Source organism: Phyllostomus discolor, chromosome 5 (assembly GCF_004126475.2).
Source record: "Phyllostomus discolor isolate MPI-MPIP mPhyDis1 chromosome 5, mPhyDis1.pri.v3, whole genome shotgun sequence".
Lineage (NCBI taxonomy): Eukaryota > Metazoa > Chordata > Mammalia > Chiroptera > Phyllostomidae > Phyllostomus > Phyllostomus discolor.
The window spans coordinates 13,521,696-13,548,640 of NC_040907.2; the positions used below are offsets into that span (position 1 = coordinate 13,521,696).

The 26,945-nt window shown below is 60.6% G+C and overlaps 1 protein-coding gene across 1 annotated transcript; it reads right to left on the reverse strand.

Annotated features, from left to right (window-relative positions):
• Positions 1 to 26,541, reverse strand: WNT4 (Wnt family member 4). The gene is made up of 5 exons (XM_028512485.2): positions 26,259 to 26,541; positions 12,486 to 12,721; positions 3,934 to 4,065; positions 3,703 to 3,845; positions 1 to 3,004 (listed from the first exon to the last, which is right to left on the reverse strand). The coding sequence occupies exons 1-5, from the start codon at positions 26,333 to 26,335 to the stop codon at positions 2,537 to 2,539; spliced, it is 1,056 nt and encodes a 351-aa protein (XP_028368286.1). The 5' UTR covers positions 26,336 to 26,541; the 3' UTR covers positions 1 to 2,536.
• Between the last annotated feature and the right edge of the window lie 404 nt (positions 26,542 to 26,945).

Genomic DNA, 26,945 nt, shown 5'->3' on the forward strand with positions numbered 1-26,945 from the left:
TAAAGAAATAATCATTTTATCGTGCATCAGACTATTTCATGGGGATGTCACAATGGCAAGGAGCCTAGTATAAAAATTGGAAGATGGGATGGGGCAGCAGAGGGGGCAGCAGCATCCAGAGCTGGGGCTTATCCAGCCCGAGGCCTCAGAGGACATCACCCTTGCCTGTGGCAAGATTAGCGGGGAAGGTTTGGGGCAGGACTTGGACTTCTGGCCAGCTTGCAGGGTGGGTGGGCTGTGTCTGGCCTGTGCTAGTTCTCCCTCTGTTTGGGACAGTTTAGAGGAGGGTGTGTCCAAGGAAGTTCCATTTTCCTGTGGCTGTGGATCCCTTTGGCCTTTGGGGTGCTGGTGGTGGTAGTGGTCGGGCTGGCAGAGGTTCCTAGAATCTAGTCTATTTCACGGAGGTTATACCCTTCAGAACCCCAGGAGTATCAGCTTTGGGGAGCCCCCTGGCAGGCAGAAAGGTAAAGCATATGAATGGGCACAGACCCTCTCACTTCTTCCTGGAGGCAGTGCCCATCAAACCAGCATTCATCCTGGTCCTGCTGTTCCCTTGGCTGTGGGGATAGGACTTGGGGAGCAGGGAGAGTGGCTCAGCCCTATCTCTGGAGGGGGAGGGGTTCCCACTGCTTCCTTTCTCTGGGTCTGGCCTGTGCCATTGAGGGATGGTATTTTCCCTGGCACTGAGCAGACAGCTGAACAGAGCCCGCCAGGAGAGCAGTGAGCCCAGCTGGGCAGCTGTGGGGACACTTAGTCGGCTCAGTTTTCATCCACATCAGAGCTTGCCTGCCCCAAGATTATCCCCACATTCGAATGGGGCTCCAGCATCTCACTTGGTTTTGGTCTTCTTGGGTGGACGTTGAGCAGAGAGCTTGGTTGGAGGCCAAGAGTGTTGACCTCTTTGTGAGGGAGCCAACACCAGGAGGTACAAACCACAGGCCTAGAGAGCTTCTACAGGCCAGAGCTCGTATTCTGAATCTGGGACTTTGAATTCAGACATTGAACCCTGGAGCTGAGAGCTTGGGGTCTAAGAACCCTCAATGGAGACCCCAGAGCTCAAGACTTGAAACCAGGAGCCTAGAACCTCGATGTGGGGGAAGCCTGGATACGGGCTGGCAGTGAGTTTCTCTGGTGGTTGGGAGCCCACCCTGGAAGCAGTTGGGTCAAGCCAGGTCTTGCTGTGTGCTTGTCTTGCTCACAAAAGTTTGGACTGGGTTCCCGATGGCTTGGCTGTTGTGCAGGGCCAGGCCTGGGTAGCTAAGGCTGTCTCTGGGGGACTCTTTAGTACCCAGGGTACCCACAGATAGGGGTGCCCTGCAGCTGTCTACCTTGTTTCTCAGAGTCTGCTCTGCCCTCAGGAACCGTGTGGGCTCCAGCTCAGTCTGTGTCTGTGCTTCCATCTGCCTTGCGGCTCCTCTCCTCCAGCCTGAGTCCCTGACCCAAGTCTCAGACCAAGAGGACCCTCAGTTTCCGGGCCTTTGGGTACAGGAGCTCAGGAGGAGCTTGGATGGAGGGATCTTGTGTCCCTACCTCTGCATCTTGCTTGCTCTGTGACCCGACTGGACATTGCCGTCTGCTGTAAAATGGGCACAAGCATGCCTGTCTTCTCCAACATCCAGTGAGATGGCCCAGCACAGGGCCTCCAGCATAGCAGTTGCTCAATAAATTTGATTGAGTGAAATAATGGTTGGGAGAGGGCTTTCTTATATTCCCTCTCTGTGTGTGAGCATTTCCATTCTTAGTTTCACGGAGGAGCAGCACTGTGAGGAAGAGACTCACACAGGGGTGTCACTGCAAAGGCCCTGCTGGGATCTCTGGTCCAGGATGGCAGCCTATACTCCTGCCTGGGAGGGACCAGGGAGTGGAGGGATTCCCTGTCTGAGGGGGAGGCCAGGCAGTCTGGGCCCCAGGGTGGGACTGTAGCCTTCTCTTGCCCTCATCTCACTTGTTCTTCCTGCCTGGAAGGTCCCACAGAAACTGAACCTCCAGCTGCTCATGGAGGGCTGCGATTACCCCTTTGCTCTTGACCTGGTATCTGCCCATTCCCTTTCCAGGGTGCTTGAGAAGACAAGGCCACCAGGCTGAAGCTGCCAGGGGTCCGTGTGTATGTGCGGGGGTGCAACTTCCAGCAAAATGGCACCGATATCCCCCTGCCATAGGGCCACCTCTTTCCCTAGGTGGCAGGGTCAGCAGGCTTGTGGCTGTAACAGTCCTGTTTTCCACCTTAAGTCTACAAGTAGAAAAACGGATACAGGTAACAACTGAGTGGTCAGCAGCAGCCACGTGTGGACAGCTGGGAGCATGAGCAAGGTCCCTTTGGTCAGTGGCAGCCACAAAGACCCAGGCTTCAGGGAGACCCCAGCTGGTGCCCTTGGGTCGCCTGCCTGGTTTCGGTAATAAATAACATGAGGACCCAAAAACCAAACCAAAACAAAAAATATAACCAGTATCTTTTGGGGTGGGTGGTGGGGGACTGTTTAAATTATCGGCCTTCCCTGGGCCACTAGGTGGTTGCTGGGCATGCGCTGGGCGGCAGTCACCGGCACGTGTGCAGCTCCACCAGCCGCTGGCACTGCCGGCACTTGACGAAGCAGCACCAGTGGAATTTGCAGCTGCAGCGCTCGGCCAGCTCCACCTGTGCCGTGTGGAAGCCTCGGCCACAGCACAGCAGCTCACAGCCGTCGATGGCCTTGGACGTCTTGTTGCATGTGCGGCCCCTCGTGCCCAGCACGCCACTACGCATGTCCTGCTCACAGAAGTCTGGGCTGGGCTCCAAGTACACCAGGTCCTCATCCGTGTGCGGCTTGAACTGCGCGTTGCGCGGCACCAGTGCCCTGGAGGAGCCCACGCGGCGTGGCTCCACCTCGGTGGCACCATCAAACTTCTCCTTCAGTGCGTGGCCCACCTGGCGGAAGGGCGGCACGGCTCGCCAGCACGTCTTTACTTCGCAGGAGCCCGACACCCCGTGGCACTTGCACTCCACCCGCATGTGTGTCAGGATGGCCTGCAGGGGACAGGGCGGGGAGACAGCCATCAGGAGATGGGCCAGGGGGGCTGGGGAGGGGCTGCTCTGGGGCAGACAGTGGGGGCATGGCCGGGGGGCGTGCTGCAGAACTGGAGAAAGGTGGACTTCATGCTTCCTCTGTATTGAGTACCTACTGTATGCCATGGTAGGCTGGTAAGTTGGGGACAGTTGAAGATACTGTCACTGCCCTTGGGGCACTTGCAGTTGACGGGGGAGGGACATTTTAAAGGGCATTGTCAAGGGACAGCGAGTGACAAGTGACGTGATGGGGAAGACCATGGCTGCACTGAGCCTGCACAGAAACCTTGACCAGTAGGGATGGAGAAGGCAGGTGGTGTCAGACTTAAGCCCATGATCTTTGCTGGGACACAGGATTCAAATCCTAGCTGTGCTACCTGTCAGGGGGGTGAGTGACACAGAGGGGTGGAGACACACCTATGTACATAAGTACGCATGGGTAAGGTGTGTTGGGGAGCAAGTGTGTTGTGTGGGACGGCCACACACACTGCTCGGTGACACCTGTGCCCCGTCTGTTCCCCACCCTGCCAGGAGGCGCCTGGTGCTGGAGAGAGCCAGAGCAAATGTGTGAATGGCATGTGGGTTGGGAGAGTGTTTGAGGGACCTTGCCAAGCCCACGTCTGTCCCAGTGGTGATGGTGGCAGAAGAAATGACACTACCTTCCTGCCGGCCTCATTGTTGTGGAGGTTCATGAGGGCCCGGCTGGACGAGGCCCCTTTGCTTCGCTCCCGCACGTCCACGAATGACTGTGAGAAGGCCACGCCGTAGGCAATGTTGTCCGAGCATCCTGACCACTGGAAGCCTGGGGCGCAGTGGGCAGAAGGGGCCACGGGTGAGTGGCGGCTAGGCCCTTGTTCTCCCACTCATGCCTCCCCCTGTCCCGCACTTACCTTGGGGGCTGACCCCGTGCACTGTCCGGTCACAGCCGCACTTTTCCAGCTCCCCACTGCTGCACGCCCGTGTCACTGCGAAGGCCACACCTGCTGAAGAGATGGCGTACACGAAGGCCGCCTCCCGAGTCCCTGTGGGAGGCAGAGGGGGGGCAGGGCTGGGTCCTGGTGCTCCTCCCGCACCCTCCTTTTCAGAGGTGGGGGCATGTGGGACCTGAACAATCGAGGCCCCTGGAAAGATGGGGGCAGGCCGACTCCCAGAGGCCAGGAGTGGCGCTGTGCGGGCAATCATTCTCACCGCACGGATGCAGAGTGCACTTACTATGTGCGAGGCACTGCCCTCTGTCTCCACGTGTGCCGGGCATTGTATCCTCACAGGTGCTGTGAGGTCAGCGCTCTCACCGTCCCCATGAGACAGAGGCCAGTCAACGGTACGTGCCAAGCAGACAGCCCAGCTTCATTGCTCTTAGCTTCTGTGGGGTTGCTGTTCTCACAGCCCCTCCAGAAGGCTAGTGATGTTCACGACGTTTGAGAGAGAGAAGACAGGCTCAGAGAGGTGACTGGACAGTAACCGGACTACAGAGCTGTGACTGCTATCCCAGGCCTGGCTTCCTCTAAAACCTGTGTTCTTTCCGTGCCTGCTTCCCAGCCGGCCCCCCCGGGGTTTGAGGGGTCCCCCCACCTTAGGTTCCTGCCCCAGCCCTTCTCGCTCAGGCTGAGCTTGTTCCTGATGTCCTCTTGCTTCCTCATCTCTCTCAGTAAGAGTAAGTTATTTAAAGAGACAGTGGTCCCTGCTGTGTACCTCACCACTGCTGATGAGGGCAGGTCCTTGACCACCAGGAGCTCTATCTGTCCCCATTTCACAGATGGCACACTGCAGGTTTGGGGAGGGGAAGGGACAGAACCAGGACTCAGGCACAGGTCTGTCCGCCTCTGTGCCTGTTCCTTCCCTTCCGCCCATGACTTCTCCGCGGTTCTATTTTGGTGCCTGCCCTCGCCCCCTGCCTGAATGGGTGTTTTTATCCTCCTAGGAACTGTGCCTCAGGGGGTGTAGCTTCTGTGGAGCCTCTTTCTGGGGGTGTGGGTGGTGGGAGGGAATGTGTGTGTGTGTGCATGCAGTGCAAGCGTGGTGCGTGTGTGCATGGCTGGCTGGGAGTGTGACCAGACAGGCCCTGCTCCTCTGCTGGGCCCTCTGAGGGCCTCTGTGTGCCCGTGACTGTCCTTCTGTCTCTCGCTGGAGTGTCTGTGTCCGCAGGAGTGGAGGGGGCAGGTTTTGGCCCCGTGGTTGGCAATTACCTCTGCGACACCCAGGGCTGTGCTCTCGGCTGCCCTGGGGAGCAGTCGCTGTGGTCAGAGAGAAACAATCACCTCCTCTGTGCCCGCGTCTGCGGACAGGCAGCAGAAAAAGCTGAGCTGGGGTGGGGGCAGCTCAGGCCCTGGTGGCTCAGGATGCCCTGTTCTTGGTTCGGCCCTTCGGACTGGGGATACTGCCCACCACCCGCTCTCGACTGCCCACCCTCTGCCCTGGCCTGGCCATTCTGGGCTGGCATCAGGGGCCTTGGCTGGGGCCACGGGGGCCTTGACAGCCTGAGATGGAATCCTCTCCAAGTTAATCGAGGTTAATAGCAGGATCATGTTGGTTGGTTTTGTGCTGTGGCCGCCCAAAGAGAGACGACTTTAGTTTCTGGTATTTCTGGTATTTCCAGGCCTGAACCAGCACAATTCTTTGCCCCAAAGACCAAGGAGGGAGGGAAAGCGGGAGATAGGGCCATGGGCCCCAGATCTTGGCCTGGCACGGTCCTTTCTCCTCTGCTGCTCCGGGCGCTCAGGCGGTCCTGGGCCACCCAAGCTCTGGCCTCGCCTCCTGTCTTGAGGGCTCGTGGCCCTGGGGTGCAGGGCGCCCTGTGAGGTTGCCCAGGGAGACCTCTGCCTCATTCCCCAAACCACCACCCATCTTCTGCCAGGACTCCATGTCCCCTCCTGGCCTTGGGGACAGGACGCTATGGTTTTCTTCGCTTGGGAGTGGGCCTGAAGGAAGGCTTTCTGGAAGAAAGAGAGAAAGAGCTAAAGCTTACAGAGTGCTTACTCTGTGCTGGGTGCTGAGCACTTCCTTCACGTGGTGTATGTACTCTTCGCAGTAATCCTACGAAGTAGGGACTTTTAACCCTCATTTTACGGATGAGGGAACTGAGGCACCAAGTGGTGAAGCCACTTGTCCAATAAAACAGCTGGGAAGTGGTGGCACTGAAATTTGAACTTGGGTATCCTGGCTGCAGAGCTTTCAGCCTTGACACTACCCTGCCCCGTGGCCGGAGCCCCCAGGAATAGACATGCAGCCGCTCTCTTCCCACGGCCTGTGAAGCGAAGGGCTTCCTTGGGTCTGCTCTACATCTCACGTGCTGTAGGACAAGCCCAGTTACTTTTGCGGGTTCTTCACTGGGGGATGGTGAGCAGTTGGCCCCTGTGCTCAGCACGGCAGCCCCCAGAAGGCCTGGAGAACGTGGCCCAGCCCCCGTGCCCCTAGAGCCGATGGCAGTGGCTCCTCCAGCTCTTTCTAACTGGCCCTGGGCCCCGGCCCTTCCCGCTTCTCCCCTCTGTCAAGGTGCCCAGGCCGGGGCCTCGCTCACTAGGGCACCTGGCAGAGGCTGCTGAGGGAGAAAAAGGATCGTGGCGCGCCTGCAAGTGGAGGTCCCAGCCACGTGGTAGATAACTGCTCCCTGGTCAGGGTTTGCCTGTTCCAGCTGCAGGAGAAAGACAGTCCTGGCTTTGTCCTCCCGGGACAGCAGAGCCGGCCCAGGGTAAGGCAGGACTCTCAAAGGTGCCAGCAGCCACCCTACAGCCTCCTGCCTTTTCTGTAGAGCCATCTGCCCATCCTACACTCAACTCCCTCCTGCTTTTTTCTCCTTCCCAGGGCACCTTCTTGGCTGGCTCCACTGGGCTAAGTCCTGCGTGTCCTCTGGGTCTCAGGGCTGTCTTTGCTGACGTGCTGAGGCTGCCTGGGGCTGGGAGTTCAGCGCTGTCCTGTGGCTCCAGCAATGGCTCCCCTTTCTGAGGATGCCAGGGCCTTTGCATATGCCGTCTATGGCTCACAAAAGCTGGAACAACCAGCTCTCTCCAGCTCTGCTCTGTGGAGGAGAAAGTGAGGCTCAGTGGCTTGTCTGGGATCCCTTAGCCAGTCCATGGCCTAGAGGGAAATGGAACAATTCTGAGCACATCACCTGCAACATCTCTCCAGCTGTTGGAAGGAAGTACATCCTAGCTGGGGGGTGGGGGTTGTTTGGAGGAGAGCCAGATGAGGCTGAGTTGGGCTGGAGGGAAGCCATGGGCACCTGGCTCGTGTCCTGGTAGAAGTGGCACCCCCAGCGTAACTCAGGTGTTTCCAGAGCAGGTTCAGTGGTAGTCCCTGGGGAGGTGGGAAGGATGGGCAGGAGTCTCTGACAAAGATACCATTCCCTGTTCTCACCCCAGCATGCCCTTCTGGCTTCTTTTGCTCTTCTCTGCAAAAGGTCACCTATCCTTGAAATCCATCTGTGCCTGAGTTCTGGTTCCGTCACCGCCAGGAAACCTCTCTGGATTTAAGAGACGATGTAGGGACAGGGCGGAGAGGAAAGGCTTTGGAGCTGGACAAAGCCGTGTTAAGACCCCTCCCTCTCTGCACCCCATTCTCCCAATTCGAACACGGGAAAGTCCTGCCGCCCTTCGGGCCAGACCCACGCACCACTTCCACGTTTCCGTCCCACCATCATGAGTTCGCGCTCGCTGGCCCACCTGGCCCTCATGGTCAGAATGGGGTTGCAGACTGTAAGTATCTCGTGTTTGGCCTCTGCAGCCACGTTAGAAGCTCCTGGGACCAGGCTGTCCCTTGTACTTCTCCTCTAGTCCCCCCGCGCAGGGCTGGGCACGGGGTGGGGCCCTCACAGCTGCTGGGAGATGGGTGGGGGTGGGGAAGCGAGGATGCTCACCGGGCAGGCCTGGGGTGGAGTCCCGGCGCTGCCACATCCTAGATGTGTGACTGCAGCTTTCTGGTCCATAGAATGGGGCAGACAGTACTACTGACCTCATCAGGTCGTTCTGGAAATCGACGAGGTAAAGTAAGGAACGTGCTTAGTCTAGTCCCTGGCACATAGTAGGCGCTCAAGACTCAGTAGCTCTTGTGGGACTATCGTTGGGTGATGAATGCCACTTCATTCATTTGCTAATCAATGTGATGGGGCGCACACACTCTGAAGGTCAGTCAGTTGACCTTCTCCTTGCCATTGGGCTGACCCCTTCCTTAGGGCAGAGACTGGACCTTGTCGCTACCCCAAATGTTTATTGGTCGCCTGCTGTGAGCTAGGCCCCACGCTGTGCTGTGCCGTGGGAGCACCCGGGCGAATTTGTCCTCAAGGAACTCTCAGTGGCAGAATGTCACTGGGGGGTGCTCCTGCCGCCTGTTAAGTGGTCTGATGTCACCAAAAGGCTGGCCTGAGAGGTCACCCATGTTTTCGCCCTCATTAGGTCGACACGTGATACCAATATTGTTGAGGACAAAGATGAGAACACAGGTGTTAGTGAATGACTGCCCAGGACTGATGAGCATTTACTCCTCAAATCCAGCCTGATGCCACCGTCCTCCGCAGGGCGTCCTCACTGACGCCAGCCACGTGGGGGTGGAGAGAGGGCCCTGGTTCGGAATCTTCGCTTCGCTGTGGCCAGTGCCCCACACCCGTCCCTGACTGTGGCAGCCAGAACTGAAGGGGCCCCAGGGCTCACAGGGTCCCCTTGCTCAGGACAGGAACTTGGTCGAGGTCACAGAGCGAGATGCAGAGGCAGGGGGAGGCCCGTGCTGTCTGCGGGTGGAAGCAGGAGAGGAGTCTGCTCGGCCTTTGCCGCGTCTCCCATCCTGCTCGGGCCACCCGCTCTGAGACTCCCCCTTCCCTGTCCTGCTCTCCAAGACCCCTAACCTTCATCAGACTCTGTGGCCTCTGCCTCCCATCCTCAAAGCCTTTTCATTCATTCAACAAACACCGACCACGCGCAGGTGCTGCTCTGGGCCCTGGGAGGAAGCAGTGACTAAATGGCCCAGAGGTCATGCCACATCTGGCCCTTAGCACCTGCTCAGCCAAGAACTGCCACCTCTGGCCCCCATTCCTAGCTTCCCCAGATGCCAATTTTACCAAATTTCTGGTAGATTTTCGCCTAGAGCAAGCACACACTGTCCTCACCAGTCACCATTATCTCACTGTCTGTCTGAACCTCAGTAGAACAGGAGCAGGGGGTGGCTTCCGCTGCCTGGCGTGGGGGGAGTGCAGATTTGGGGGCTGGGAGGCCTCAGGCAGTAAGAGAACGGGGGGGGGGGCCGGCGTGTGCAGGGATGGGGGTCTCTGTGGGAGAGTCAGCCCCCCAGAGACATCATCTCTGAATCCTGACGGGGGCCCCAGGGGGTTGGTTCTGGATGTCTCCACTTTGTGGGGAGCAGGATGGTGGGGCTAGGGAATGGAAGGACCTTCCCAGATATGTCACAGCCAAGAGCTGGCAGGTCCTGGACCCGGGTGTGTGACCGCCCTCTGCCTGCTGAGCCCCCTCAGCTGTGAAGCAGGAACAACACTACACACTCGCAGAGTTGGGGCGATCTGATGCGGATAGCACACGAACCCCTCAACAAACTGGATGCGTGGCTCTGGGGGCGGTCTGTTAGCTCTGGCCTCTTCCACGTCTGAGGTCGTGACCCCAGCCAGGCAGCTCATGAATGTGGTCCTGGCCAAGCCCCCCAATTCCCAGAGTGGGGGGCTGGGAAGGAGGCCTGGCCAGATCTGCCGCCGCTGCTGCTGCTGCTACCGCCGCCAAAAACGACAGCAGCTGGTGATGACGGACGGCCCTTCTTGGGTCAGGGTCTACACTAAGGGCTGCCATGCATTACGTCACTGAATCTTCGTGACAACCCTGTGAGGTCAGCGCACCTGCCGGTCCCACTGACAGGTGAGGATTCAGGGGCTCGGAGGAGTGAAGTCACCGCTCGAGGTCATGCTTGCCACACGCTCCCTGCAGCTGCCTTGCCATCCCCTGCCCCTTCCGAGAGGAGCACACTGGCCTGGGAACGGACCAGTCCCTTCCCCTCTTGTTCAGTGGAGACAGAGTAAGGCTTTTCCAAGAGGAATTTACTCGGGGAGAAAATGAAAACATACGAAGTGAGGAGACGGATGGAGGGGGGGACGGCCGGTGTGGTGGGTCTGGGGGCGGGGCACCTTGACTCAGCTCAGAGGGGACTGGGCGCCTGACCAAGCCATTCCAACTGTCATCAGGAGCGGTCCCGGCCAAGCCCGGGAGGGCTCTCAGAGTCTTCCCAAGCTTGATGAGCCAGGGCCGGGCCCCTCCTTAGTTCCTGTCACAAGCACAGACGAGGACTGGGGTCCCTCACTGGCTTCGGGCCAGCGCTGACCCACGCGTGCCTTTCTTTGCCCCTCGAGTCCTCGCCCTGACTTGCTTCCGGTCGTTGGGAGACGTTCAGCGACCGTCTCCTGCGTGCCAGGCTCTGCCAGGCGCTGGGAAGCAGGTAAATGAGGCACCACCCTTGCCTCGGAAGAGCTCGAGGTCTAGGCATGGGGGGGACAGGCACCCCAGTTTGCTCTAAAGGGGGGAACTGAAGCCGTGTGGATACAAGTGGCTTAGAAAAAAGTGTGCATGTGTGTTTTTAGAGAGAAATCGATAGGGCAAATGGGGTAAAATATGAACAGTTGGTGAATCTGGGTAAAGAGTATACATAGCATGTCCTTGTGCTATTTTTTGCAGCTTTTCTGTAAGTTTGAAATGATTTCAAAACAAAAATTACCAAAAGAAAACAAAAACAAAAACACACCAAAAAAAAAAAGCAGGGGGGAGAACGCTGGCATCAATAAGGACCTTGAGAGCCCAGAGGAAAAAAGCAACCACCTGCCTATGGGAGCTGGTGGCCTGGAGGAGGGGCCTGCTGAATTGGCAGAGAAGGAGGGCAGAGGACACAGCACGTGCAAAGGCTGGGGGTCTGACGGGGCCTGCTGGTCCACCTGCTAGTCCACCCCTGACACCGAACGCCTGCTGTGTAAGAGGGCCTTCCCACGCCCAGTCTGTGATTCCGACCTAGTATCCGGGCTTCACTGGACAGGCAGCCCGGCCCTCAGCAGTGGCACCACCGTCCCGGGAAATCCTCCGCTACCAGAGCACTCGCTGGGCCTCGGCCTCTTCTCTGGAGCGGCAGTGCTCAGCAATGCCAAGCACGATCGTGCCTTTTTGGCCTCCGCCAGCTCCCAGGAGAATGGCTTCCAAATTTCTATCACAGTTGGTTTCCAACAACATCCACATGGTTTGCCACAAGCCCAGCAGCCCTGGCCATCCAGGACCACAGGTGCCAAGACAAAGGTTGGCCCAGGCAACGCCTTCCCGCTGCCTGAGCACGTCATAGGGCCCCATCGGCTGCTGGTGGCCCGGGAGTGTCAGTTTCACGCTCAGGAAGTGGAAAAAGAGGCAGCTGGTTTAGAGCACTTCCTCGAGGGCAGAGGCTTGACCCGGTGACCTCTCAAGGAGGCTTCCAGTTGGTTGCGTGGAACATTCTCTATGCCCTGGCCCACCTTCCTTGGGCTTAATGCCTTCTCATATTTCTGGTGTCAGCTGAGGGCTTACCTTCTTGGGAATGCTTGCTGTGAGCCCCAGCCTTGGCCAGAGGAGGGGTCCACCCCTGGGCTCCCAAGACTCCCGTGTCCCCTCCGTCACAGCGTTGTCTCATCGTGGGTGAGAGGAATACCCTGGAGCTGGGTTGCCTGGGCTCGCGTCCTGGCTCTGCCACTTTCTAGTTCTGTGACCTTGGGCCAGTAACTTAACCCTCTGCGTGCCTCAGTTTCTTCTTTTGTAACATAGGGGTCTATCCCAAAAGGGCTGGGTGAGTTAAAACACTCTGAACAGTGTCTGGTCCCTAGTTAGTGCTGTTGACGTGCAAGCCTCTGCCCCTACTAAGCTGTGGTGGTTGACTTGACTGAGAGCCCGAGAGGACAGACACTGGTGCCGGGTGTCGGAGCTGGGCGTGGTGCGGGTCTCAGTATGGGGCATCAAAGGTACAGATGCATGGGAGCATGGGAACGGGCTCATGGACGAGAGGCTGAGCGCTAAGGTGCAACAGCATGGGCCGGGCGTCTGGAGCCCCGGTCTCAATTCTGATTCTGCTGTTCGCACTCCGAGGAGCCTGGGTCTGAGCCTCAGTTTCTTCCCTTGTGACACCGGACGGTCGCTCCAGGACGGAAGGCACTGCACCCTGCAGAGCTCTGCCCAGCACCACGAACAGCCAGCTAGCCGCCTCAAACGCCCACCCCCCATACCTCCTGCCTTCCTGGCTCACACCCTCTCATGGCACCCCCATCCGCACCCCAAGCCCTCGCTGGGGCAGGCTGTTATTTCCACCTGATAAATGACTGAATGGGCCGGCCACTAATGAGCGTATCATTCCCCAGCCAAGGAAATGGCTGTCTCTTCTGGGGTCCCCTGGTAAGAGGGTCCACACCCTGGCACCACTGGCCCCCCAGCACCCCCACGAGCCCCTCCCTCACCTTGCGTCACCACCTTGCCGAAGACAGGCAGGGAGTCGAGCGTGGAGCAGTTCCAGCGCCGGTTCCGGAACTGGTACTGGCACTCCTCGATGGCGAGCTGGGCGCCGCGGCGCACCGAGTCCATCACCTCCAGGTTCCGCTTGCACATCTGCACCTGCCTCTGGATCAGGCCCTTGAGCTTCTCGCACGTCTCCTCCTCTGAGATGCTCCCCACCGAGGACAGCTTGGCTAGGTACCTGGGGAGAGGACGGTGGGGGTGGAATGCGATGCAGAGCCCCGTCCCTCCCCGTCCACTCCCAGGGTGAGGCCACGCCCAGCAGGTCTGTGGGAACCGACTTGTCCCAGTGCAGGTCCTGGCGTGAGCTTCTGTCTGGATCCAGTGACAGGCCCACTTGCACAGCTCTTGGGCCCATGGCAGGGGAGTGCCATCTTGCCTGAGAACACCTCTGTCTCATCTCAGCTTGGCCAAAGCAGGCAGAGCCCCCACGGGTCCCTCCCTGCCCTGATGTTATCCCAGCCCCTGAGCTCCTCCGCCCTCCTGTTGAGATGCCTTGTAGCTGGGAGTCACTGTCAGCTCTGGTGGCTCTCTTTCCTGCCCCAGGCAGCCACCCCAGTGACCTAAGCCCACCTTCTGGCTGCAAAGCCAGGACCCTCACTGCCAGCCAATCCCAGGGCCATCCGGTGGTGACCAGCAGCAGAGCTGCAGCACTCGGGGGTGGGACAATGAGGCCTGGGGCTGCTCAGCACACAGGCGGTGGCCGGCAAGGGAGTCTTCAAAAGCCAAGTATGCCGTGATCTCTCCTCAGTCCCTTGGGGTTTTACAGCCTGAAGATGGGGCAACAGTGTGGGCTCCACCTCCTAGGGTCATGGCGAGGATCACAATCTAGACGAGATGCTTTTTGTCAAGAAGCTCTGGGGTGAGGCACGTGCGGGGAGAAGGGACTTGAATACACCCACTTCAGGGAGGACAGGAGAGAGCACTGTATTCACTGTACACTCGTTGTACACTGGGCACGGTGACAGGCACTCCGTCCCGGGGCCTCCTCACCCCACATCCCTGAGGGGTTCACTATAATGCCCATTACGTGGATTCCAGAATGAAGGCCAAGAGGGTGATGTGTCCAAGGTGATGGAGTTAGCAAGCCCCAGATCCGAGCCTCAAACCCCTTCAAACCCCCAGGGCATCCCTCTTGCCTGCCTCCCTCCACAGTGGGTTGAGGGGCCCAGGAAGGGACCACCTCACCTAATGACAGACACTTTGTGGTCTGGGCCAGGAGGCAAGGGGGCTGGGAGCAAGACACAGAATTGCTCACCAGGATGGGGAAAGGCCTGGTGAGGAAGAAGCATTCCCCCTCTCAAGGCAAGGGGGAGTGCATTCACTGAGCACCTACTAAGTGCCCGTTGTGTTTCAGAGAGGTCAAGTAACTGGCTCATGGTCACGTGGTTTGTAAGGGTGGACCTGGATTGGAGCCCACCCAGGTCTAGATGTCTCCACGGCTTGTGCTGTAACTGCTGCCCCTCAGCCTGTCATCCCCCACCCCAAGTGTCCCTGGCACATAGTAGGCGTACAAGTGGCAGCCCAATGGTGGGAGGAGAGCTGGTGGTGACTCTGGAAGGCAAAAGGGATCTCGCATGTGAAAGATGGTCTGATGTGAGTCTGTGGCAGTGGGGCAGGAACTCAACGATTGTTTGCTGAACAGAGAACTGAATGAGTCAATGGTGACCACACAGAAAAGTAAACAGAAAACTCCATTCAAGTATGGGAGATGTTTATGATGGTGACCATAAAAATAGCAAGCTTTTAGGGAACTTAGGGGGCTAAGTACCTTACTCACACTATTGCATCTGACTTCTCAGAAATACAGTAAATTCTCATTTTACAGAGGGGGAAACTGAGGCACAGACAGGTTAAGCAACTTGACTTCTGCACAAAATCATATCGATAACAAGAAGTGCAGCCAGGACTCGAACCTGGTTTTGCCTCACTTCAGAGCTGTTGGTAGAGACATTGCTCTTTTATGTGGCTCAATGGCCAGAATTGACACCAGTGGGCAGAAGCTACTGAGAGCTGGGCTCGTCCAACTTAAGGAGGACAGGCAAGGTGCCACCGGCGGGCTGCCTGCTGTCACCGAGCCCTCTGTCCCTGGAGGTGCGCAAGCAGCAGCTGCATTCCATTGGCCAGGCATGTGGGTTGGGCCAGAGTGATGGTTCTCTGACCTGGCTGTGCAGTGACACATTTGTGGGTTTGTTAAAAGCGCAGGTGCCTGGGCCCCACTCCAGGTGGGTTCTAGGCTTTTAATGTGTTCCTAGGAGCAGCTGTGATGCCAGGCTGACACTGGCCTGGAGGGTCCTTCAGGGAACTTTCTTGGGTAAGTACTGGGCGTGCTCCCTTCTCAGCCTAAGGGAGACCTGACTCTGGGACCCATGCTCATCCTCGCGGCAGCGGCAGCCCCCTGGGCTGTGCAGCCTGTCTGAGCCTGGCTGTCTCGAGAGAGAATGGTTCCGGTCCCAGAGGGCTGCCCTGAGAAGTTAATGTGATTTAATGTGGCTGCTGCATCCAGCTCTGAGCTGGGCACATGGTGGGTGTGCTGTGGTCATGAGGATCTCTCCCTTTCCTGGCTGCATGGATGAGTGAGAGGTGGGTGGTCTCAGGCTGAGGTGGTCCAACCTGTCTTCTCTTGCCTTCCCGGGCACCCCCGTCTTCTCTACCAGGTCCTGCCTAGTGGATGCACAGAGACACGGTGCCCTGGCAGAAGCCTGAGCATCTTAGAGGGACCCAGGGCAGGAAGGTGGTTGAGGGGCAGGGAGAGGGTGCATCTGTGGAGCAAGGAGGACATTTGAATCCTCAGTGCTTCCTGGGTGCTCCCGGGCCTCTGCCCCGCTGAGGGAAGGGGTCCCCTAGGGAGCGGGCCACCTGGTGCTCTTGGCCTGCAGGGGGCGCCAAGAGCCCAGCTACTGGCTGAGGGCCAGGTCCATGTTTGGGAGGCCACCAGTGAGGGGCCAAGGAGTTGGGCCTCGAGTTGGATCCTTTCCTGCTCAGACCCAGGGTTGGCCTCTTGGAGAAGGGCCGGGGCACCTATATCCTCTGTGACACGGGGGCACAGAGTTGTTCTGTTCCATCTCCACCTGTGCTCCCTCTGCATCTAGCCAAGGGGCCAGGTTGGACTGTGCTGGGTCCTGGCTTCCGGGGAAGGGAGCTGTTCAGGCTCAGGGGTTCTGTGGGCAGGTGGACAGGTGAGGGAGGCCTGGCTGGGCCACCAACCCACCGTGTGACCTTGGGGAAGTCCCTGCCCCTCTGGGAGCCCATCTCCTCATGGGTAGGATAAACTAGTGGGTCTGCATGGTCATTGCCACTGTCAGAGTCAGCAGCCCCGTTTCTACAGGTTGGGATGGGGGTTCCAGGCCTCCAAGGCCTCCTGGACCCAAGCCAGGCTGAGAGATGGAGCTCCTGCCATTGACGAGGAGTAAGATGGACCCGAGGGGCCTCCTACCCCCCTCCCTGAGGCTCATAGCTCAACGAGGGGAGATGGGCTGAAATAACAGTAGTAGGGATTTAGGGGTGAGCTGCTGGGCTGCCATGGCTGTGAGTCACTGGGACAGCTTCCAGGAAGAAGCTGAGAAACCTCTTCCACCAGGGAGTGTCCCTGCCCCCATGGCTGGCACCGATGCCCACCACCCCCAGCCCCTGCCTTTATCGGGCCCAGCAGCTGTCCCCTTCCAAGCCACAGGAGGCATGGCCCCACCCCCACCCTGGTTCTCCTAGAGCCCACGGTCTTGCCTGGGAAAGGGCTGGGTGCCAGAGCTGGAAATGCGGTGGAGAAAGTGAGAACCATGGGCATTGCAGGCTACCCCTGCATTGCTTGCTTGTCTGGTACCCTTAGGGTGTCTGCCCTCATTTTACAGATGAGCAAACTGAGGCCTGAAGAAGTCGAGTGACTCGCCCAAAGCTACCCAGCTAGTGAGTGGCAACGCTTGGAATGCAAATCTGGCTCTGACAGGGGACTCTCTTTCCCTGTACCCTGGTTGTGGCTCTGTGCTGTGGTGTCATGCCAGCCTGGGCTCTGCTTGTGCCTGGGACGGGCTGCAGCACGCAGAAAGTGTTTAATAAAAACTTCCAGTGTGTCTGTCCTGACCAGATCCCCTCTGCTCACCTCCTGGCAGAATACTCAGGGTAGATAAGGGTGTGTGTGTATGGGGGTGGGGTGGGGTGGGTGAGGGACAGCTTTCCAGCCTGCTGAGGGTGTGGAGACCCTTAGAGCCGAGGCCTACCTGGTCCCGGGGGCCTCTGGAACCCCCTCTCTGCACCCTAAGGTAGCTCAACCTTTCCCCCAGAGACATGCATGCCACCTGCTGACCCTGGAGCTGGGCTGGACTCAAACGTCGACTGCCCAAGCCATTTGTGGGGGAGACGGAGCCTGGGCATGATGGGTCGCGGCTGCCACTGGGCTCGTCCGGCCCCGGGAGGGCCTCGACCATCCCTGCTTCTCCTCCCGTCCTAGTTGCGCTGCCCCAGTTTAGGCTTCTTCCTGCCACCGCTGAGTACAGGCTTAGCAATTTGCCACCTGCTGCTCCGGCCACCCAGGACTCTAGCCACAGCCGTGCCTTCGATCAGGTTACCCCACCGGCCCGGGCCGCCCCGGCCACGGCTGCCAGCCAGCTCGTGCCCCATCTCCTCCAAGGGGGGCTGCGGGTCCTTCAGGCTCCTCCCAGGAGGCCCTCCCCGCGCCTCCTCGGCCCGTGCCTGCAGCCTGCAAGGCTGGAGCGCCCTGGCCCTGCCAGGGAGATCAGATCCTCTCGGCCACCTGCTGTTTTCATTAGAAACTAAAATTAGCTGGGCTTGTCCCAAGCTTTTCCAGGTTTGCTTGCTTTTTAAAAAATATATACAAATTCCTAGAGGAAAACCCGCACCTCCGGGGCTCCTCCCCGGCGCTTCCTCTGTGCGTCCAGAGCACAGGACAGGGGAAATAGCTAGAGCGTTTGGGAGGCCAAGCAGATCAGTGGCGTGGGTCCCGGCCCTGCGGGTGTCCAGGTGGGGGCTGGGACGCCGGCCCAGGCCTCTCTGCCCCCTCCCTCTGGCCTCTCGGCCTGCCCGGGCCACATTTAGAGCCTCCTCAGGAGCGGTCCTGCCTGTGGCACCAGGGAGGAGGAAGGCCGAGCGAGAGGGAGGAGGAGCCCGAGGGAAACGGAGTGCCTGCCGAACAGCGAGCCCCTTTGGGAGACGCGGGTCCGGGTGACAGTGAGAGGGACACGGAACCCGTCCGGAACTGTGTTCTCGTGGGAGGTGGGGCGTACCTGGTTCCCCAAGGTCCCCACCACACCCCCCAGTTATTCAGATCTTTGAACATTTCTGTACCCGTGCTCTTCGTATCCTGCTGTCCTCCCCCCCCGGGGCACCCCTGTCGCCGAGACCCTGACCCCTGGGCGCAGCACATAGTGCAAGGGCGATGACAGCTGGAGTCCGGATCCCTCCTCCGGGAGACCCGAGGCAAGTTAGTGAGCATCGCGGAGCCTCGGTGTCTTCATCTACAGAATGGGGAGAGCAGTAGTTTTTATTTCAGGAGTCTTACAGGAGTGGAACGTTCACAGAGCGGGCACTCCGCTGCTGTTGGCAATGTTGTTACAGTCCCGTCGCTGTTAGGGCGTGCACCAGCATCCTGATCATCACCGCCGCTGTTCCCGAGCCTTGTCACAGCCGCTTGGGCTGGACCCCGGCTGGACCTCAGGCCAGTTCTGCTCGTCTGTCTGCTCTGCTTGACTCTGGGAGCTCTCTTAGCCCCGGGTCCCCAGCACTTTCTTTGCAGCTGAGCACGCTCGGGGGAGGACACCCTCCCTTCTGGAACAGTGGGCCACTTCAGCCTCCGTCCCAGAGGCAGACTTCCGACAGAGTCCCCAGACAGAGTACGCAGAGCTAGGGAACGCGTTTTCTGGCCCGTCAGGTGGATGCTTCAGGGACCAGGCGTTTGAGAGACAGGACGGGGCGGGGGGCCGGTGCTGTCAGATGTTCAGGAGCCGAGGACACTGGGGTGAGGAGGGCAGGGACAGTGGGTGTCCATGACAAGCTCAGGTGTGCCTGAACCATTTGTGGGACTAGATGACTGGAAGAGAGGCACCTGACATCTCCTGTCACTTGCACTCTTCCAACAAGAGTCACGTGCTTTGCTATATCCTTACTGCATCCATTCAGGGCTGGCCAGGTGCGTGTTATCCCCTCCATTTTACAGGTGAGGACATGAGGCTCAGAGTCATGTGTTCAAGGCCATGCAGCCAGTCAGGAGTGGTCAGGGTTTGAAAACAGGGCCATCTGGCTCCTGAGCCTGGGCTGGCTGACCAGGCTCCAAGGGTGGCCCAAGGCACCGAGGACAGGGTGGCTTGGCACCAGTGGCCAATGCCTGGAGGAAGGCGGCTTCATTCTTTCACGACGAGTCTTTCCAGAGCCCCGTGTCTTTTCTGCACCACAGTGAAGGCGTCCAGGCTGCTTTCAGGAGGAGCGAGGGGTCCTGCAGAGGGGCATGTCTCCAGGGCTGTGTGGCTGCCTGGACAGTGTCTGGGTCTGTGGTCTCCACAGCTTTTAGGGCCACAAAAGGAGTCACTGCCACTGGCCTGAAACCCCTGGAGGGGCAGCCAGTGAGGAGGGGCCGGCCTTGGAGACTCTCGCAGTGGGTGTGGGGTAGTAGGTGCTGCCCAGCTTTAGCGTGACTCCAGGGTTCTCCACGCCACGCCCAGTTTTCGTTGCTGCAAGGGCTCTTCCTCTGTTGGGCGGGGGTGGGGTGGAAGATGGCCTCCTCTGGAGCTCAAGGCCCCACCTCTGCACCTCAGGGCACTGTCCCCTTCTTCCTGTCTCCTGGGATCCCCAGCTCCTTCCACTGCCGTCCTCAGGAGACTCAGCACCCCCGCCTTCTACTTCTTGGTTTCCCAGTTCCCATTCCTTCCATCACCCTGGTGTCCCAGCTGCCCGCACTTCATTCCTGAGGGCTCCGTGTCCCCCACTTCCTGTCTGGGAGGCCCCCCACATTTCCCATCTCATGGTTATCTGTTCCCAGGGGTGCTGGGGGCTGATTCAGGGTTGGAAGGTGGCCGCTCAGACCTGAGCTGTGCCAGAAGGTGAGAATTTTTCTTTTCTCCCTGGGGCAGGTGTGTTTGGGGGAGGTGAGTGGGTGTCAAATTTAGGGCACTTGCTGACCTTGCCTTGCCCTCTAATTTGCCAGCAGACAGCTTCTCCCCCACAAAGGCCCACCCACCCTTGTCCCAAGTGCCTTTCTTGCTCTTGTAGCCGCGGACCGACTGAACTGCCCTTCCTAGTTCCACTGAGGCAGCCCTGGAGGTGGGTGGGGGGGCAGGCAGCGAGGAGGGATAGGTGAAACCCCAGCTGAGCTGTCCAGCGCCAGCTTCCCGGAGCGAGGCTTGTGCTCTGGTGACTCCAGGTTTCTCGTGAGTTCCTTGGCCATGGCGGATCCCTCCTAAAGGCCCAATCCTGGGAGACCCTGTGGCCAAACCCATGCCCCCACCCCCACAGGGCAGATGGGAAAACGTTGGTTCCTTCCTTGCTCCAGTTGCTCACCCCCTGGAGCAGAGAATGACTGGCTGGGGGGAGGGGCTGCCGGTCTGCTCGCCTCCACTGCAGGGGCTGTCCTGGGAAGACGGGAGACCTGGGATGGCATTCCAGCTCCACCACTGATGTGCCCTGGGACCCCAAGCGCCCCGCACAGAGCCTGAGATCTGAGCCTAAGACTGAGCAGGCCTTAACAGATAAGTGTTTGCCGTGACTGACTGGGGCACAGCAGGCACCTCCACCCCCCTCCCTGCTGCTTGGAGGCTCAGTGTCCTGAGAGGGGGCTGAGCTGACAGTCTCTGAGAGCCCCTCTCACTCTGGTGGCTGGGATTCAGTCCTTGCTGCTCAGGTGCCAGCACAGCTGGGCATCTTTGACCCGAGAGGAAAACCCTGAGGTCTCCAGCTCGTGGGGAAGATTTCCTGGGACCCGGTCCGGTAGGACAGGACTGGTGTGTGAGCGGAGTGAGCAATAGGGTCTGAAAGGACCATTCAGAGTCACAGCAGAAAAGAGCCCCCTCCGGCCTCACTGGCAATTTCCCGCAACTTCGCGTGGGCCTCTCCGGAGTTCCCTCCTGAGCCGTGAGCTGTCGGGAGGCTCTTCCCCCACACCCCAGATGCATCAGTCCCTCTTCCCACCCATCTCCCTCCCCTCCTCTTCTCAGACCAGGTCCCTCAGCTGCGGCTGCGGCTGTGGGGGGTTCTGACTTGGCCAGAGATCTCTTCAAGTTTGGGTTCAAGTTTGCCAGGCCGTGGGGGAGGGGGAGGGGTTCGGATGGGGAAGAGGAGCTGGTGGGGTCACGGCAGGGAGCGAGCTTTTTCTGAGCTTGGCTGAATCACAGAAGAAGCAGTTCAGGACTCGGAGATAAAACCTGGCAACTCCCGTGGAAATCTGGACAGCAACCTCGGGGTCGCAGCTTGGCTGTCCAGCTGAGCTTGCCGAGCAAACCGGCAGAGGCGCTTGCAGGCTTGTTCAGAGTGGAGGTGACTGCGGGGCCAATGGCGTGCGGCTGTCACTCCCATTAGTGGTTCCCTGGCCAACTCCGTGCCAGGTTGGCTTGGGCCAAGCCCTTCTTCCCAGAGGGAGGAACAAGAAGTGGAGGCTTGGTGCAAATGCTCAGCTTTCCAAACGCACCCACAGGGCCCGAGCTGGGCGAGTTTCAACAGGTTCGGGGAGCACTGCCTTGTCAGATGCTTGCTGAGTTGCTCAATTGCTAATCCAGGGCTGAGGGGAGAAAGTCAAGCCACAGCAGACAGCTGGGTCGTCACTGCCGCCTGAGCAAACCCCTCGGGCAGAGCCGTCCCGGAGCCCCGTGATGCAGGGTGAGGGGTAGACAGAGCTTAACCTGGCTCTGAGGGGTGTGCCCTCGCTGGGGAGCTGAGGCCAGAGCAGCAGGTTGGCCAAGTGACAGCCACACTGTCTGACACCCACTTTGGCTCATCTTAGCATCACCTGGGGCTCAGGGACGTGGAGCGGAACTCCCTCCTACTCCAGGTCTCTGAAGATAGGGCGCCAGCTGACCACAGCTGAAAGCCCTCTGCAGGGGACCGGCCCTTCCTTCCTTTACCCGCCAGGTACTGACCGAGTGCCGACCGCACGTCGGGCACACGTCAGGCTCTCCCAGGGTGCCGAGCGGTGCTCATGCCACAGCCTCGGCCCCAGCCGTTCATGACCTTGCAGAAGAAGCCACACTGCTGGCTGACAGCTGTACATGATCCAGAACAGTCCCAGAGGCAGGGGACTGACAACCCGAGACCAGGAAATGCGAGAGTAAGTCCTGCTTCCGATGCTCAGCATGTCCTTGGGGAAGTCACTGCGCCTCTGAGCCTCTGTATCGGTGCTGAGGAGAGTGCAGCCTCCTTCCCCTGAGGGCGGTGGGGGTGGGGGGGAGGTTCTGTGGTCCCCACAGGGTGGTGGGTGGGAAAGCACTCTGTAAACCGTTGATTCTCCACCGGGGGTGGTGTGCCCCACTGGGGACATCTGGCAATGTCTGGAGACGTTTTTGGTTGTTGTCTGCGGGGGCTCCTACTGGCATCTGGTGGGCAGAGGCCAGGGATGCTGCGGACGCCCTCCCGTGCACAGGCAGGCTCCGGCTGGCACGGGGCGAGCTGAGCAGCCCTGGGGCGAGCTGCAAAGGGATGTGGGTGCGCTCGTGATGGTGCTTCGTGCCCAGAGCCATTCGAGGAGCTCCAAGAGGGCAGGCTTTCACTCTTTAGAAGGGGGGAGGCATCCTTTTTAGCCGGGGACTAGGGGGACACTTCCCGGGGGAGGCAGGCCACACCTTTGCCCGTGGGGCGGGCGCTGACACCCGGGCTGGCGCCGCACACACCTGGCCCAGCGAGCTGTGCCCAGAGTGCCGGGCCAGGGGAGTTCCCCGGCCCGCCGGGTGAGCAGATGCCCAGAACTGGGTTGGGAGATGCCAGATCCAGGGAGAAACCTGATGCTGCCCCTGGGGGCACCAAAGGGTCCTCCCAGCAACCCCTCCTCAGGCCAGCGGGCTTTGCCTGCGAGCCGGGCTGGGCCTCCCTCACTCTGCAAGGCTCCTGTGGGGGCCCTGGTTGAAGAACGGGGTGGCGGCGGCCTGGAATCCTACACGTGTGGGCTGCGTCAGGTCAAGGGATCTGGACAGAACAGTTCGGGGTAAATGGGGTTTGGGAGCAGCACCCCTGAAAGCCTGTTCTCTCCAGCGCCCCTGTAGACAGGGCCCCAACGGCCCCGTCTCACAGACAGCAGCAGCCACGGCTGCCGTTTCCTTTGGTGCGCCAGGCTCTGTGCTCAGAGGCTCCGTGCGTGGCCTCTCTCTTGCCTCACAACTCCCCACATGGGAAGCCGTTTTACAGATGAGGCGCCTGAGGCTCAGAGAGGTCGAGTCACCTGTCCGAGGCCACCGAGCTGGTCAGTGGCAGGGCTGGGATGGAACTGCGGCTGTCTGTCGTCCCCGAGACCCAGTGCTTAGCCACTCTGCTGGACTGTCTTTGAGTGCCGCGTGGGCTGCCTGTCCGTGCCCAGTCGGCCTGCGCTGGGACCCCTGCTCAGCGTGCCCCCGCCTTCCTCCAGGAGACCCCAAACAATGAACCCGTAGCTCGTCCGTTCTGTGGCTCTTCCCAGGACTTCCATCTGGGGCTTGGAGGCGCTGCTGAGGACTGCCACCCGGAGGATGGAAGAGGCCCACCCAAGGTCACCCCACGTGTGGGGCAGAGCTGGGACTGGAACCCCATCTCCCGACTCCCAGCACCGCCCCAGCACCTGGGGGAACGGTCAGAGACACTTCTGAGCCCAGGCCTGTGGTGGAGCCCAGGCTGTCCACTGACGGGCGGTTTTCATCCACCCATCCATCCCTCCCTCAGTGGTGGGAGCTACCACAAGCTGTCAACTCACTCTGCCTGCCAGACACAAGTCTAATCAACAGCTTCCAGCCTCTCTGGGCTTGCCCAGGCCTCGGGCTGCGGAGCCCTCCCAGCTCCAGGCTTCGTCCCGCCGACAGCTGCACGCAGCGGGACACCTGGCCTCCCTGCCAGGCTGCCCGCCCGCCCGCCCGCCCTTCTGAGACGACAGACAGCGCCGGCGCTCGCACCCGGCCAGCCAGCCGCCCCTGGACGGCAGCCCGACTCCAGGTACTAGGAGGGGAGTGGTCAGCCAGGCCTTGCCCCTCTGAGAGCGCTGCCAGCCACCCTCCTGGGGCCAGACTCCCGCACGGCTCACACTCGCAGAGACCCAGAGCCAGCCACCATGCCTGCCTGCCTGCCTGCCTGCAGCTTTTCCTTCTACAGGCAGACTTTGGATCAGACCCTTCTGCCATTTACTCGGCAGGTGACTTTGGGCAATTACCTCCAGGATCCCCCATTTTCTCCTCCGTGAAACAGGGGTCTGATGGTGTTGGGTGCAGCGAGCCCAGTGGGAGCTGTCATAACTGTCATCCGTACGGTCACAACGCTGACCTCCAGGCCAAGCCCCGCACTTCGTGACTGCTCCGGCTCACACGTAACTCCTTCCTCTGCCAGGGACAGCATGTGCGCTGTCCCACCCACTCGTGGGTTTGCTTCTTATCTCGTCTTTCTCCCTAGACCCCGAGCTCCTGGAAGTCCAGGCTGTGACACAGATCTCCTGCAGGGCCACCTCAGTCCCTGGCCTGGGGATGGATGGAGGGTGACAGATTCAAGGTCCGTGACCTAGTCTTGGGTGTGCCCAGAGATCTCTGCTCCATCACAGCCTCTCTGGTGGGCTAGGGTCCCGGGGAGGCCCTGTCCCTTCTGCAGTGGGCTGAGCAGAGACCCTTGGCTCGAAGCCCGAAGCCCAGGGCAGAGCGGGAGTGAGCAGGGTCATCCGGAGACTGCTCCGTGGCAACCTGAACCATCTCCGTTGCGGAGAACAGGTTTGCCAACCTTGCCTCTCTCTCACCCCACCCCCCTGTGGCGCCAGAATGAGAACTGAGCTGCTGGAATACCCCCTGGTTTGCGTGACCCGGGGCCGGGGCTGGGATGTGACACCACCTGGGCCACACTGGCTCAGCTGTGGGATGGCTCCAGGGACGGGGGCGTGGCGCTGCCCGGGAGTCAGAGCACCTGTGCCCAGTTCTTGGCTCTGAGTTCTGGCGAGTGGTTTCCGCTCCTGGGGCCTAAGTTTCCTCATCTGTGAACGGAGCCCGAACATTAGATGCCCTGGAAGGCCGTTCCACCACGGATGACGTCCTCTCCCCCGAAGGCCTGGGTCAGACCCTGGGCCTGCCGCTCCCCAGTTGGCCCTTCCGGGTCCCTCTGCTGGGCGGTCAGACCAGCCCTCACTCGTCCCGATGCTCACATTCTCGGTGGGGACCCGGCTCTCGACCCATGCTTTCAAGAGGCAGCTCCAGGGACCCCAGACTCCTTCAAGCCCAAGTCAGCCCCCGTCCTGGGCCCTGCGATTCCTCCCTCGCTCAGGGGGCTGGAGTGCTGGGCGGGCAGCGGGAGGAGGTGGGGATGCCCTGGTTTCTGTACACTGTGCCACTGGCCCTGAAGTGTTAATCAAATTAAACCTCCAAGAAAAACAAAAGCTTTGCAGCCACTTCAGGCGGCCTCGGAGTCCTCGCTCCCAACAGCTGGGAGAATTCCACATCACCTCCGTCCCCCAAGCCCTGGGTGGCTCGGACCCCGGCGAACACTCTCCTTCCCGCCTGCAGGGCCCCGACTGGCCGCAATGACCTCATAGCAACAGCCATTGGACACTCGGGGCAATTTCATGGGAGATATTTGTTCTTTGGTCTTGATGCAGAGGGAATTTTTTCCTCTCCCGCTGTCTCCATGGAAACCCCAGCTACACTGTTGGCTAACCCCCTTCCCACCTCATGCTTTTCAGATCAATATTGGAGCTTGGCTCCCCACTGGCTGCCCACAGAGGATGAGGGCAGCGCTCTGGGCCAGGGTTAAGCCGGGAGCCTGGGGAATAGTTACTGAGGGCGATGGAGGAGGAGTCTAGGGTCCTCTTGCTTCCCTGTGGACTCACTGCCAAGCTCATCCCTTTAGAATGCCCCCACGCTTCCCAGCCAACCTCCTGTCCCTTCACAGGGAGTCCCTTGAGTCAGGCCCTCCTCAAAGAGAAACAGACAGGTCACCAGCAGTCACCACCCCTCCCTCCTTAGGCGAGAGGCCGAGAGGTGGGGGGCTGTTGTCCTCTTTAACGGCTGGACGGAGTTCCTTCTTGCCCCAGGGAGAACCAAGGCCAGCCCGCGCCAGCCAAGGGCTCTCGGAGGCCCCGCGTCCCGGTCCCTGCTCTTCCTCTATCCCTAGCTCCCGCCCCCCAAGCAGAAACAGGTCCCTGCACGCCTCCAGCCCAGCCCGCAGCGCGGCGCAGCGCGGCGCGGGGAGCTCGCTCCTGGACGTCTCAGGATTAACCTGCTGCTATGGCCCGGAGTCCTTCCCCAAAATGGGCTTCCTCGGTGACCTGTCAGCCCAGCCTGGGCTGCGCCCCGCGCCCGACACCCCACCGGGGTGGCCGCTCCGCACTCGCACCCCCTTGCGCTCTCGGGCGCCCCAGGCCGCCTATGGGTGCGGACGCCGCCGCCGCCACCCCTGCTGCCTCTGGGCTGTGAGCCGGACCAGGCAGGAGGGGTGTCCAAAGGGAGGCCCGGGCAGTGGAGAGCGCGAGCGAGCCTCGCGTCCCGCGGCCGAGACACCTGCGGAGCGCCCCCCGTGCCCGCCGCCCCGCCCCGCCCGGCCCCTGCCGGGTTCAGCCAGGTCCCAGCCCGACTTACAGCCAGTTGCTCGCGGCGGCCGAGAAGACGGCGAAGACGAGGAGGCGCAGCGAACGCAGGCAGGAGCGGGGACTCATGGTGCCGCCGCGGGCGCCCGGCCCTGGGCAGCGGCTGCGGCCGCTGGGGGCCTCCCGTCGGGGCGGCAGGTGGGCACCCCACGAGTGAGCTAGGGCACGGCGCCGGGCGCGGGCCGGGGCGCGCGCAGCCGGGCTCTGCCTCCGTGCCTGCCGGCAGCCCTGCCCGCTGCTGCGCCCGCTGCCCGGCGCGGACCAGACTGTCAGCGCCGCCCCAGAGCCGGGATGCGGCGGCGGCGGCAGTGGAGGCGGGCGGGCGGCCGGGGGGGCGGGCCGGGGGCGGGCCAAGGATGGGGTTACCTGGGCGGGCCCAGCAGCCCGGGACACCCCCCGGGGGCGGGCCGGGCCGGAGAGGCAGCAGTAGCTGCCGCCCTTACCCGCGGGACTGGGCTTCTTGTGGGCCTCCCCCGCCCGGCGCCCGGGAAGATTTGGGGCCTGAGCCCTCTCCAGGCACGCCTGGCTACGCGCCGCCTAGCCCGGCCCGGCTAGAGGCGCGGCGACCCAGCTGCCGGGTCCCCGCCCGGGCCTTGGGGACAGGCGGGCACAGCTCCCCCAGCCCGCCGCTGTGGGCACTGCAGGGTTGCCCTCGCGGCCCCGCCTCGCCCCCGCCTCG

Excerpts from the sequence above, each read along its gene's own strand:
- WNT4 (XM_028512485.2), bottom strand. The coding sequence starts at position 26,335 with ATGAGTCCCCGCTCCTGCCTGCGTTCGCTGCGCCTCCTCGTCTTCGCC. Across the intron at positions 4,066-12,485 it reads CGGCAAGGTGGTGACGCAAG|GGACTCGGGAGGCGGCCTTC; the intron begins GTGAGGGAGGGG and ends TGCCTCCCACAG. Across the intron at positions 3,005-3,702 it reads ACAATGAGGCCGGCAGGAAG|GCCATCCTGACACACATGCG; the intron begins GTAGTGTCATTT and ends TGTCCCCTGCAG.